The sequence below is a fragment of the Sapajus apella genome, unplaced genomic scaffold, assembly GCF_009761245.1.
Source record: "Sapajus apella isolate SASKATOON/1434 unplaced genomic scaffold, GSC_monkey_1.0 scaffold3, whole genome shotgun sequence".
In the NCBI taxonomy this organism is placed as follows: Eukaryota; Metazoa; Chordata; class Mammalia; order Primates; family Cebidae; genus Sapajus; species Sapajus apella.
In genome coordinates, this window is record NW_022436943.1 from 66,298,435 (window position 1) to 66,311,041 (window position 12,607).

General features: G+C 50.9%; 1 protein-coding gene across 3 annotated transcripts in view; it reads left to right on the forward strand.

Annotated features, from left to right (window-relative positions):
• IQANK1 (IQ motif and ankyrin repeat containing 1) overlaps positions 1-12,607 on the forward strand; it is a 54,153-nt gene that overhangs the window by 34,709 nt on the left and 6,837 nt on the right. For all 3 annotated transcript variants that reach the window (XM_032255561.1, XM_032255551.1, XM_032255569.1), the window contains exons 4-7: positions 1,800-1,933; positions 2,059-2,223; positions 2,479-2,670; positions 2,784-2,909. In XM_032255561.1, coding sequence (XP_032111452.1) covers positions 1,800-1,933; positions 2,059-2,223; positions 2,479-2,670; positions 2,784-2,909 — 617 coding nt within the window. The remainder of the gene's footprint in view (positions 1-1,799; positions 1,934-2,058; positions 2,224-2,478; positions 2,671-2,783; positions 2,910-12,607) is intronic.

Below are 12,607 nucleotides of genomic sequence, written 5' to 3' on the forward strand. Positions count from 1 at the left end.
CCGTCTCCTCTGCAGAACCACGGACTCCTCCCGCCGTCTCCTCTGCAGAACCACGGACTCCTCCCGCCGTCTCCTCTGCAGAACCACGGACTCCTCCCGCCGTCTCCTCTGCAGAACCACAGAGTCTTCTCACCATCCCTGTTGCACAGCCAGAGTGTTCCTGGCCTACTGTTTTCCCTGCAGAATTTTGTGGACACTGCTTCATTTTCTTCTAACACTTAGTGTTTCTGGAAAGGGCCTTGGGAGGTGGGCGTGGTCCACAGGCATGTGCCTGTGGTCCCAGCTACTGGGGAGGCTGAGGTGGGAAAATTGCCTGAGCCCGGGAGGTGGGAGCTGCAGTGAGCAGAGACTGCACCACTGTGCTCCATCTGGGTGATAGAGTGAGATCCTGTGTCAAAAAGAAAAGAAAGGCCTCAGGAAAGCCGGACTTTCCTCTCACAGGCGCTTCGCCTTTTCTCCTTCCGGGCTTGAAAAACGTTTTGTTTTGAGGCGCAAATTCAGCGAGTTGCGTCTGATGCCTGTTGTTCATGCCCTTTGTTTTCTGATATTTTTCTTTTTGCCGCTTTTGTCCTAAGATTGCTTTCAGGATTTCCTGGATTTTATCTTGAGTGTTTGCTCTTTATTTGCACCGAGGTCTCTGCGTCCTAGACACACGTTATTCTCAGGACTGTATTATCTCTGTCCACCTCCGCTCTGTCCCGCCCTCCCAGCTGCTGGCGGCTCTCCCTTTACTGTCATCCACTGTGATTCTCCCACGTCACTCCACTCTCCGCCCCGCCCCCTCTGGCGGCTCCGGTCCGTGCCCTGGTCTTCTGGGCCTCTAGGTCTCTCCTCATCCCGCCATCCTGTCCATGCTCCTGGGAGCCTGGCTGTGGGAATCAGAGTCCTTGGCTGCCGAGCGGGATCACCTGTGGACCCAGCTGAGCTGCCTGGTTGCTTCTGGCCTGGGCTCCCGTGGCGGCCTGCACGGCTGTGGCTCCCTGCTGGGTGCCCGCGTGGCCCGACAGCCTCGCCCGGCACCCTGTGTGCCCTGGTACAAGTCACACCCACTGGGCGCACGCTGACGTTCACTGTGGGGGAGGCGCCCCAAGCGCCCATTACTAGACCCTTAGAAAGCTGCCAGTACCGTTCCGTGTTACAGCTCCGAGGCCCGGGGAGGCTGCATGGTGCCCTGACTTCACGAGGCAGCCGAGGGCAGGGCTGGGCCCAAAGGCCTCTCCTCCGCCCCCTTCCTCCCTGCAAGGCGGCTCTAGGCTACGGCTCAGAGCTCGGTGGCAGCTGCCATGGGGCGGGGGTGGGGGCGAGGCCGAGTCCAGAGAGAATGGTGCTCCCTCTGGGGCCCTGGACTCCGTGCCCTCTTCTGAGTCCAGTGGGGCTGTGATGAGACCTCCCAGGCCAGGGGTCTCCCGGCCAGCCCAGCCTTTGCCCGCTGGGGCCTGGATGCAGGAGAGGCCTCCGGCTTTCAGGGGAGGCGAGTCCTGTGGGGGACAGGGCTGCTTCCTCGCCGTTCCTCGGGGCTCCTGAGCTGCGGAGCTGCGGGCTCGGCGGAGCTCACAGGATCCCCGGAGGCGCGCGGGGCCCGGGGGGTTCCCGCAGACCTGGGTCCCCTCTCCGCCCCGGCCTTCACGCAGCCTCCTCGTGTGGCCTCTGCAGGCGCGTATTCGCTCGGCGGCATCTGGCGGCTTTGGGAACCGTTTGGGTCCTTCTGGGGGCGGGGTCTGGGCCGGCTCCACTCCCAGGGGCGCAGCAGGCGTGGCTGGGGACGAGAAGCGCCCCCACGAGCCGTCTCCCCTCCCCAGGGCCGGCCGCAGAGGACCGAGCGGCCAGGGCGATCCAGGGCGCCTTCCGGCAGCTCCGGGCCAGGAGGGAGCTCGCCCGCCGCCGGGAGGAGCGCCGGGAGTACCTGGAGCAGATGGAGAAGCTGCAGAGGGAGGTGAGGACGGGCGGTCGCGACCCCCGGGGCCCGGGCAGGAGGCAGGGTGCGGGGTGGAGCCCAGGCTGGGCCGGGACCTCCGAGGCGTGGACAGTGACCTCGGGGCGCGCGGCGGGAACCTGCAGGCCTATCTGGCCCTGGTGCGCCGGGAGCAGGAGGCCGCGCGGCGGCGGCGCGAGCAGGAGGAGGCGGCGCAGCGGGAGCGGCGGGAGGAGCTGCAGCGCCGCCGCCGCCTGCTGGATGCCGCCTTCGACGGGGACCTGAGCGAGATCCGGGCGGTGCTGAAGGAGGTCGGCAGGGCCGGGGCCGGGGCGGGGAGCGGGGGGGGCGTGGCTCGTGGGCGGGGCTGACTGGTGGGCGTGGCTCGTGGGGGCGTGGCTCGTGGGCGGGGCTGACTGGTGGGGCGGGGCGCGGAGCGAGGCGCGTGGGTAGGGGCGGGGCCGGGGTGGGGGAGCGGGAGGGGGCGGGGCGCGTGGAGGGGGGCGCGGGGCGTGGGCGCGGCTCGTGGGCGGAGCAAGGCGAGGTGACCGCTGCGGGCGGCGCAGGTGGAGCAGCTGCTGACCCGCGAGGGCGTGGGCCACGACGAGGCGGGCAACGCGCGGCGGCTGCAGCGACGCGTGGCCCTGGTGGAGTGCCAGGACAGCAACGGGAACACGCCGCTGTCCGAGGCGGCCGCGGGCGGGCAGCCCCTGGCCATCCAGCTGCTGGCTGAGCTCGGTGCCAGCCCCAACAGCAAGGTGGGCGCCGTGGGCTGCAGGCCGAAGCGAGCGCGGGGGGCGCGGTCCAGAGCCCGCGGGGCCCTCCTTCCCCCGGACAAGGCCTGGACCCTGCTCAGGAGCCCGTCTTGCAGGGCGCCTTCGGTCGGACGCCGCTATACCGCGCAGCCTTTGGGGGCCACCTGGAAGCTGTGGAGGTGCTTCTGAAGCTCGGAGCAGACCCACGGGTGTACGCAGAGGACGGGAGCACCCCTGAGCAGGTGTGGGCCTGGGAAGTGTGGGCCCCGGGAGGTGTGGGCCCCGGGAGGTGTGGGCCCTGGGAGGTGTAGGCTCCAGGTGTGGGCCGGGCAGATGTGGGCTGCGGGAGGTGTGGGCCAGGCAGGCGTGGGCCCCAGGAGGTGTGGACTCTGGGAGGTGTGGGCCCTGGGAGGTGTGGGCTCCAGGTGTGGGCCGGGCGGAGGTGGGCCCCAGGAGGTGTGAGCCAGCAGGTGTGGGCCCCAGGAGGTGTGGGGTCCAGGTGTGGGCCGGGCAGATGTGGGCCGCGGGAGGTGTGGGCCAGGCAGGTATGAGACTAGCAGGTGCACACCCCGGCAGGGCAAGACTCACCCCACCCACGGTGGCTCTGAAAGCTGTCGGGAGCCTGAGTGGCCCTGCTAGAGTTAGCCCCTCCGTGCCCCATTCCCTTCCCAGAACTCCTGACTTCCTCAGTCTGCAATGAAGGTAGAAGCCATTCCCATTTTGTGAATGCCTTTGGTGTCGGATTTCATGTCATTTCCTTCCATGCTTTGCCTGAGGAAGTGGTGTTACTGATGGACAAACTGAGGCTGGCGACTCCAGGGTTGGCAGAGAGCTCATGGTGGTGGGGGAAGCACGGGGCCCACGAATACAACCCCTCACTCTCAGCACTCCCGTTTTCCAGAGAAAAGGCTCTAGGTAGGAACTCTGTGGCCCAGCCACGGAGTTAGGCTGTGTTAGGAATGGCAATCTGGGCCGGGTGGGGTGGCTCACGCCTGTAATCCTAGCACTTTGGGAGGCTGAGGCGGTCGGATCACCTGAGGTCAGAAATTCAAGACCAGCCTGACCAACATAGAGAAACCCCATCTCTACAAAAAATACAAAATTAGCGGGCATGGTGGCACACACCTGTAATCCCAGCTACTTGGAAGGCTAAGGCAGGAGAATTGCTTGAACCCGGGAGGCAGAGGTTGCAGTGAGCCGAGATTGTGCCACTGCACTCCAGACTGGGCAACAAGAGCGAAACTCTGTCTCATTAAATAAAAAAAAAAAAAAATGACAGTGTGGTTGGGCATGGTGGCTCATGCCCTCACACCTGTAATCCCAGCACTTTGGCTGGCAGAGGCGGTGGATCACTTGAGCTCAGGATTTTGAGAGTAGCCTGGCCAACATGGTGAAACCTTGCCTCTACTGAAAATACAAAAATTAACTGAGCATGGTGGTGGGCGCCTGTAATCCCAGCTACTCGGGAGGTTGAAGCAGAATTGCTTGAACTTGGAAGCGGAGGTTGCAGTGAGCCGAGATTGCCCCACTGCACTTCAGCCTGTGTAACAGAATGAGAATAAAATAGAGTCTCCCCTGGGCTAGATCGGAGACACCATGCCTGGACTTGTCCTGGGCCTGGGATTGATCTGCCTGTTGGAGCAGTGGCTGGAAAACCAGGCCACGAACTTCGCCTGCCGTAGTTTCACTTAAATCAACTTAACTTGAACCCCAGTCCCTCTCAGTCATTATGTTCCCCCAACCCACTCCCAACCTCACCCCACATCCCACGAAAATCTGGAGGTGCTGCCTGGAGCCTGTGTTCTGCCTCAGGCCCACGCAGACACCTGGGAGATGCTTCCACTCAACCACTGCCAGAGCCTTTGCCCAGCTAGGGACCCACCCCTCGACTCTCCTCCTGTGGGTACTGCCTGGGAGCCTGTCTTGCCCCTCTCTTCTTTCTCCTTGTCTGCAAAGTGTCCTTTCTGGGTTGGTAGAGAGCGGCAGGGCCGAGGCGGTGGGCTTAGGGAGTGGCTGAGGAGACTGTGAGGTGTCCAGAGGTTCAAGTGGGAGTCAGGGGTGCTGGGATGTCCGGCATGGGGCATGGAGGCCCGGAGAGCTGAGAGGGGCAGCAGCTGGGGGTGCTGGGGGAGCTCTTGGGTGCCAGGGTGTCATGCACTCCATGGTGCTGGAGTGTTGGCCGTCCATAGGCAAAGGGGTTAGTGTGGACCTGAACTGCACACCCTATAAAAGATTAACTCAAAGTGGATTATCGATTTAAATGTAAAATATAAAACTACAAAACTTTTAGAAGAACGCATAGGAGAAAATCTCTGGGGCCTAGGACTTGGCGAAAAGTTCTTGGACATAACACAAAAAGCACAATCCAAAAAATAAAAAAAAAACAAATTGATAAACCTCATCAAAATGTTAAACGTTTGCTTTGTAAAAGACTTGTCAAGAGGAAAAGACAAGTCAGAGTCTGGAGCAAACATTTGCAAACCATGCATCTGACAAGGGACATGTGTCTAGAACATATAAACAACTCAATTTTCAACAGCAAATAAAACATAGTCTAGGCATAAAGTGAGCAAGGACACGAAGAGACATTTCACCAAAGAGGATATAATGATGGCAGATAAACACCTGAGGAGGTGTTGCATACCTCCTAGGACACCTCCTCACACCTCCCAGGACAGCCGAAGTGGAGCTGGAGTGCAGTGGCGCGATCTCAGCTCACTGCAACCTCCGCCTTCCGGGTGTGAAATTTAAGTGTTTAAACCCAAAGAATGGACTTAGAGACCCGGGAACAGTGAAAGTGAAACTTTTAATGATGGTTTTGCAAGACTGGGAGTTTGATGAGCAGGCACACAGCACAGCTGTAACAAGCTCTGCGTTGAATTGATAAATTAACACCCATGTTTTCTCGTAAAAAGAAAAATTAAAAGCCTAGTAAAGAGCTCTCACCCAATGAAAAGCCCTGGGACCCCCTGACTTGCCCCCCTACAATATATCTCACAAAGTAGAGGACACGGAGACCAGGGGGCCACAGGAAGGCCAGAGGAAAGGGAATCTGGGGGTCATGAAGGAGCTGAACCCAATGCTCCCTTAAATCCTTATCCAACTTGAGGAAAAAAATAATGTAAGAAGGGCATGAACAATTTCCCTTTTCCTTCTAAACAGTAAGTGTCTAACATGTACCCTCTTAGAAAAGTCCTTCTGAGACAGCTGGATTTGTGGGTGCGCCTCTAAGAAGTACTGAGGTGAGGAATTTTAAACAGAAAATGAGGCCACTCTTGAAAATCCCTTCAGTTTAGCAAAGCAGTTAAATCAATTTTTAAAACCAGATTTTTGGCCAGGTGTGGTGGCTCACGCTTGTAATCACAGCACTTTGGGAGGCTGAGGCCGGCAGATCACCTGAGATCAGGAGTTCGAGACCAGCCTGACCAACATGGAGAAACGCTATCTCCTAAAAATACAAAAAAATTAGCTGGGCGTGGTGGCGCATGCCTGTAATCTCAGCTACTTGGGAGGCTAGGGGCGGGGGATAACGAACTCAAGAGACTGAGACCAGCCTGGCCACCATGATGAAACCCTGTCTGTACTAAAAATACAAAAAATTAGCTGGGCATGGTGGCATTCACCTGTAGTCCCAGCTACTTGGGAAGCTGAGGCAGGAGAATTGCTTGAACCCAGGAGGTGGAGGTTGCAGTGAACCAAAACTGCAGTGAGCCAAGACTGCCCTCCAGCCTGGGCGACAGAGCAAGACTCCGTCTCAAAAAAAAAAAAAAAAAAAAAAAAAAGAACTACAAGTAGAAATAAACAGACTCAATAGGCCAGGTGTGGTGGCTCATGCCTGTAATCCCAGCACTTGGAAGAGGCCAAGGCAGGCGGATAACCTGAGGTTGGGAGTTCGAGACCCACCTGACCAACATGGTGAAACCCTGTCTCTACTAAAAATACAGCATTAGACGGGCATGTTGGCACACACCTGTAATCCCAGCTACTCAGGAGGCTGAGGCAGGAGAATTTCTTGAACCCAGGAGGCGGAGGCTGCAGTGAGCTGAGATCGAGCCACTGCACTCCAGCCTGGGCAAGAAGAGCAAAACTCTGTCTCAAAACAAATAAACAAAAGAAAACAGACACAAGGGTAGCGGGGGATTTTGCTGTCTCTCAGTGACTGGTGAGACAGACAGAATCTCAGAAATGACGTGGAAGAGCTGAATCTCGCTGTCCACCATTGCTCCACCACTCACTGATCATGGCGTCCATACACTGACCCACTTCATCCAGTCTGGCCCCAGGCATTGGCTTGCTCTTTCATCAATTCATAATTATCTTATTAACTCCTGAGTCATTTATTGATGTGTTTAGAGATGAAGTCTTGCTCTGTCGCCCAGGCTGCAGTGCAGTGGTACACTGTCGCTGCAACCTCTGCCTCTGGGTTCATCCAGTTCTGCTGCTTCAGCCTCCTGAGTAGCTGGGACTACAGGTATGCACCACCATGCCCAGCTAATTTGGTTTTTTTTGTATGCTTAGTAGCAACGGGGTTTCGTCGCATTGGCCAGACTGGTCTCGAACTCCTGACTGTGGGTAATCCACCCACCTTGGCCTCCCAAAATGCTGGGATTACAGGCGTGAGCCACCAGGTCCATCCATGAATCATTTATTTATAGACTTAGCAGCCTATTCACTCATTAATGTGCCAATTCCAACCTTATACCATGTTTAAATAATTATTCATTTATCTACTGTTCATTCAGACATCCGCTCATCCATTCATACGCAGGTTTATGCTGTTTACTTGACAGAAAATTATGAGGAAGCCAGGAGGGACTGTGTTGCGGTCACCCTGTAATCATAGGTCCAATGTCATGTGTCTTGGTGGACGCGTGACAGGCACTGAAACATTTTGTTGGACAATCAATTCATCCATCAATTCATCCATCCACTTGCCCAACTAACCATTTGTTTACCTCATTTGCCCATTCAACTTTTAGTTTTTCATGTATCCCGTCATCATTTAATCAGATCATTCAATTAATCTTCATTCTCTTATAGTTTAATTCATTAATTCACCCATTCATTTATCATTTATTGCCGATTCATTAAGACACTCAGAAGTTCACTCATTATATTATTCTCTTATCTGTTCATTCGTTTTCCATCTGTTCCAGTTCTTCCACTTACAGACGGAACTTTGGCAAGTTCTGAAGCTTAGTTGAATCTCAGTTTCCATATGTTCAGAAATGGGACTGATAACCTGCTTTATGAAGATTCATGAGATAATGAAATTCCTTGGTGCAATTCCTGGTATGGAGTCAGTTCTCAAGAAATGGTAGCTATTATTATTTTATTTTATTTATTTATTTTTGAGGCGGAGTTTCGCTCTTGTTACCTAGGCTGGAGTGCAATGGCGCGATCTCGGCTCACCGCAACCTCCGCCTCCCAGGTTCAGGCAATTCTCCTGCCTCAGCCTCCTGAGTAGCTGGGATTACAGGCACGTGCCACCATGCCCAGCTAATTTTTTGTATTTTTAGTAGAGACGGGGTTTCATCATGTTGACCAGGTTGGTCTCGATCTCTTGACCTCGTGATCCACCCGCCTCAGCCTCCCAAAGTGCTGGGATTACAGGCGTGAGCCACCGCACCCGGCCTCCTCTCCTTGGTTATATTTATTCAGTAAAAGATTGCAAACAGGTTCTAAGTCAACACACCTGTGGATAATTAACATGGTTAAAACAGTGGTTATACGAATGATAAAAACTTTAGGTTCTGGGCCCAGAGTAAACAGTGTTAACGGGTAATTCTCCTTTGATCTCCCCCTGAGAGGACCATCCAGCACAAAGTTTACATGAGTAAACAGTTAATGTAGAGACAAAGGGATGTGAGGTAAACGGGTTTAAGCTAGGAAGCCTTTTATCCTCCCTCCCCCTTCCCTGGTAATGGACTGACCGGCTGGCCGGCCACCTTTGGCCTGCCCCAGGGAAAACTTTTGGCCTTCCTAAAGGTTTGAGACTAATCTACAACTTTCCATAACATTTTCTGTAATATTTTGTCAGCCACCCCGAGTGAATTCCAGCAATCTCGTTCCTTTTCATGGCTGCCTAATATTCCATGGTGTGCATGTGCCACATTTTCTTTATCCAATCTGTCACTGATGGGCATTTAGGTTGAGTCCACGTCTTTGCTATTGTGAACAGTGCTGCAGTGAATATTCATGTGCATGTGTCTTTATGATACAATGATTTCTATTCCTCTGCGTATTTACCCAGTAACAGGATTTGTGGTTGAATGGTAGTTCTGCTTTGTGGTCTTTGAGGACTTGCCATACTGCTTTCCACATGGGCTGAACTAATTCACACTCCCACCCCCGGTGTGTGTGACCTTTTCCCCACAACCTCACCAGCATCTGTTATTTTCTTTTTATGATAGCCCTTATGGCTGCTGTGAGATGGTATCTCATTGTGGTTTTGATTTGCATTTCTCTAATAATTAGTGATATTGAGGGTTTTTTTTCCATATGCTTGCTGGCCACATGCATGTCTTATTTTGAAAACTGTTCATTTTTTTTTTTAATTTTTATTTTTTAGGCTAGTCAAGTGAAGCAGTGGGAGTGGAGAAGTAATAAAGAAATCTATAACTGGTCGAATTGTAAACACCACTGCACTCAGACCAGCCCCATTTTCTTCATTCACTTTTTAGTGGGGTTGTTTTTCTCTTGTAAGTTTGTATAAGATCCTTATAAATGCTGGATGTTAGACCTTTGTCAGATGCACAGTTTGCGGATGTGGTCTCCCATTCTGTAGGTGGTCTGTTTACTCTGATGATAGTTTCTTTTGCTGTGCAGAAGCTCTTAAGTTTAATTAGATGCCACTTGTCAATTTTTGCTTTTGTTGTGATTGCTTTTGGTGTCTTTGTCATGAAATCTTTGCCTGTTCTTACGTCCAGGATGATATTGCCTAGGTTGTCTTCCAGGGTTTTTATAGTTTTGAGTTTTACATTTAAGTCTTTAATCCATCGTGAGTTGATTTTTATATATGATGTAAGGAAGGGGTCCAGCTTCAATCTTGTGCACATGGCTAGCCAGTTATTCCAGCACCGTTTATTGACTATGGAGTCTTCTCCCCATTGCTTGTTTTTGTCAGCTTTGTTGAAGATCAGGTCATTGTACATATGTATGCAACCTTGTTTCTGGGCTCTCTATTCTGTTACATTGATCTATATGCCTGTTTTATACCAGTACCATACTGTTTCGGTTACTGTAGCCCTGTAGTATAGTTTGAAGTCTGGTAACACGATGTCTTCAGCTTTGTTCTTCTTGCTTAGGATTGCCTTGGCTATTCAGGCTCCTTTTTGGTTCCATGTGAATTTTAAAATAGTATTTTCTAGTCCTTTGAATAATATGCTTGGTATAATAGTTTGATAGGAATAGCGTTGAATCTGTAAATTGCTTTGGGCAGTATGGCCATTTTAATGATATTGATTCTTCCTATCCATGAGAATGGGATGTTTTTCCATTTGTTTTTGTCTTTTCTGATTTCTTTGAGCAGTGTTTCCTAACTCTCATTGTGGAGATCTTTCACCTCCCTAGTTAGCTGTATTCCTAAGTATTTTATTCTTTTTGTGTCAGTTGTGAGTGGGATTGCCTTTCTGATTTGGCACTCGGCTTGGCTGTTGCTAGTATATAGGAATGCTAGTTACTTTTGTACATTTATTTTGTACCCTAAAACTTTTCTGAAGTTGTTTAGCACCTGAAAGAGCTTTTGGGCTGACTATGTGGTTTTCTAGATATAGAATCATGGTGTCTGCAAACAGACAGTTTGACTTCCTCTCATCCTATTTGGATGCCTTTTAATTCTTTATATTGCCTGATTGCTCTGGCTAGGACTTCCGATACTATGTTGAATAGGAATGGTGAGAGACAGCATCCTTGTCTTGTGCCCGTTTTGAAGGGGAATGCTTCCAGCTTTTGCCCATTCGGTATGTGTTGGCTGTGGGCTTGTCAGTGCTTACTTTCTTTTCTTTGCCTTATTCTTTATTACATCTTCAAATCATCCCACATTTATTCATTCATCCATTCATTCCTAAGCATGAATGCCTAAATAATATAGCTTTGCTTCACTGTTTCTGAGCTTTATGGAAATGATTTATATGGCAGCTGTTCGTTGGTATCTGGCTGCTTCTATTTCGGGCTGTATTTGTGAGATTCAGTCTTGTCTGTAACTGTAGTTCATTCACGCCCTTTGTTATGGAGACTTTATATAAATATCTGTAACATATTTTCCATTTTACTGCTAATGAATGTTCAGTTTGTTTCCAGGCTTTGGCTGTAATGATGCTGCTATGAACATTCTTGTGTATGTCTCTTGGTACACATGTGCACAGTTTCCCAAAATGGTTGTACCAGTTTATCCACTCCCACTGATGATACGTTACAGTCACACTGCCTCATCATGCTCTCACAGACATTGTGATTGCCAGTGTTGTTGTTTTGATATGGAGTTTTGCTGTTGTTGCCCAGGCTGGAGTGCAATGGTGTGATCTCGGCTCACCACAACCTCTGCCTCCCGAGTTCAAGTGATTCTCCTGCCTCAGCCTCCCAAATAGCTGGGATTGCAGGCATGTGCCACCATGCCTGGCTAATTTTGTATTTTTAGTAGAGACAGGGTTTCTCCATGTTGGTCAGGCTGGTCTCGAACTCCTGACCTCAGGTGATCTACCTGCCTCAGCCTCCCAAAGTACTGGGATTACAGGTGTGAGCCACCACGCCTGGTCTATGCCAGTGTTTTTTATGCCAGTGTTTTTTAATGGTGGATGTGTAGTGGTATCTCATTGCAGTTTTACCTTGCATTTTCTTGCCAATTAATGAAAGTGAGAACTCAGGCATATTGGCCTTTTGGTTATATATGTTTAAGCACTGCCTGTTCACATTAGCGACCACTTTTCTCTGGGTTGCCTGATTTATCTTCTTTATTGCTCTATGGACCTTATTTATATATTCTAGATCACACTCTTTATCAGTCGTATGTATTATAGGTGTCTTCTATCTTACTTGCTTTTCACTCTCTTAATGTTATAATTTGATGGAAAATTTTGTTTTACTGTAGTAAATTTTATCCTTCTTTTCATTTGTGGTTGGCGTTTTCATGTCAGTTAAGGAAGTCCCTCCCTTCTCCCAAGGACATAAAGATATTTTATTGCACAGTCTTCTAAATCCTTCACATTCAGAACCATCATCCACTCTAATAGATTTTTGTATGTTATTTTGGTCTGTCTTTGAACATTAAATAAAGGTCATGTTCAAGCTTTATTCCTCAAATGGATGCACAATTGTCCTGAGAGCACCCACAGTCTTTGTGAAAGACTACCTTCCTCACTCCACACCATCACCTGTGCCCTAAGTCAAGGGTTTGTATATTCATAGCTCTATTCTGGGATGGCTGTACTGTTCCATAGGTCTGTGGATCTACCCTGTGTCAATACTCAGGTCTTGACTACAGTAGCTTTACAACAAGTCTTACACCAGTTAAAAGCTAGTCTTCCCACCTTGCTTTGTTTTGATTTTTCCCCATGAGTGAGTTTTGGAAAGTTCTCAGTCATCACCTCTTTGTTTCTGTCCTTATCCTCACTCTCCAAATATGTATTTGGTAGGTCTCACCATAGCCTCTACATTTCTGTATCAACCAGGATAGACTAGGGTGTTGACATGGTCTGCCTCTGTGTCCCCACCCAAATCTCATGTTGAATTGTAATCCTCCGTGTTGGAGGAGGGGCCAGCTGGGAGGTGATTGGATCATGGGGGTGGATTTCTCCATGCTCTTCTCATGGTGGTGAGTTCTCATGAGATCTGGAAGTGTGCAGCACCTCCCCAACTCTCTCTTCCTCCTTTTCTAGCCATATAAAATGTGCCTGCTTCCCCTTAGCCTTCTGCCATGATTGTAAGTTTCCTAAGGTCTCCC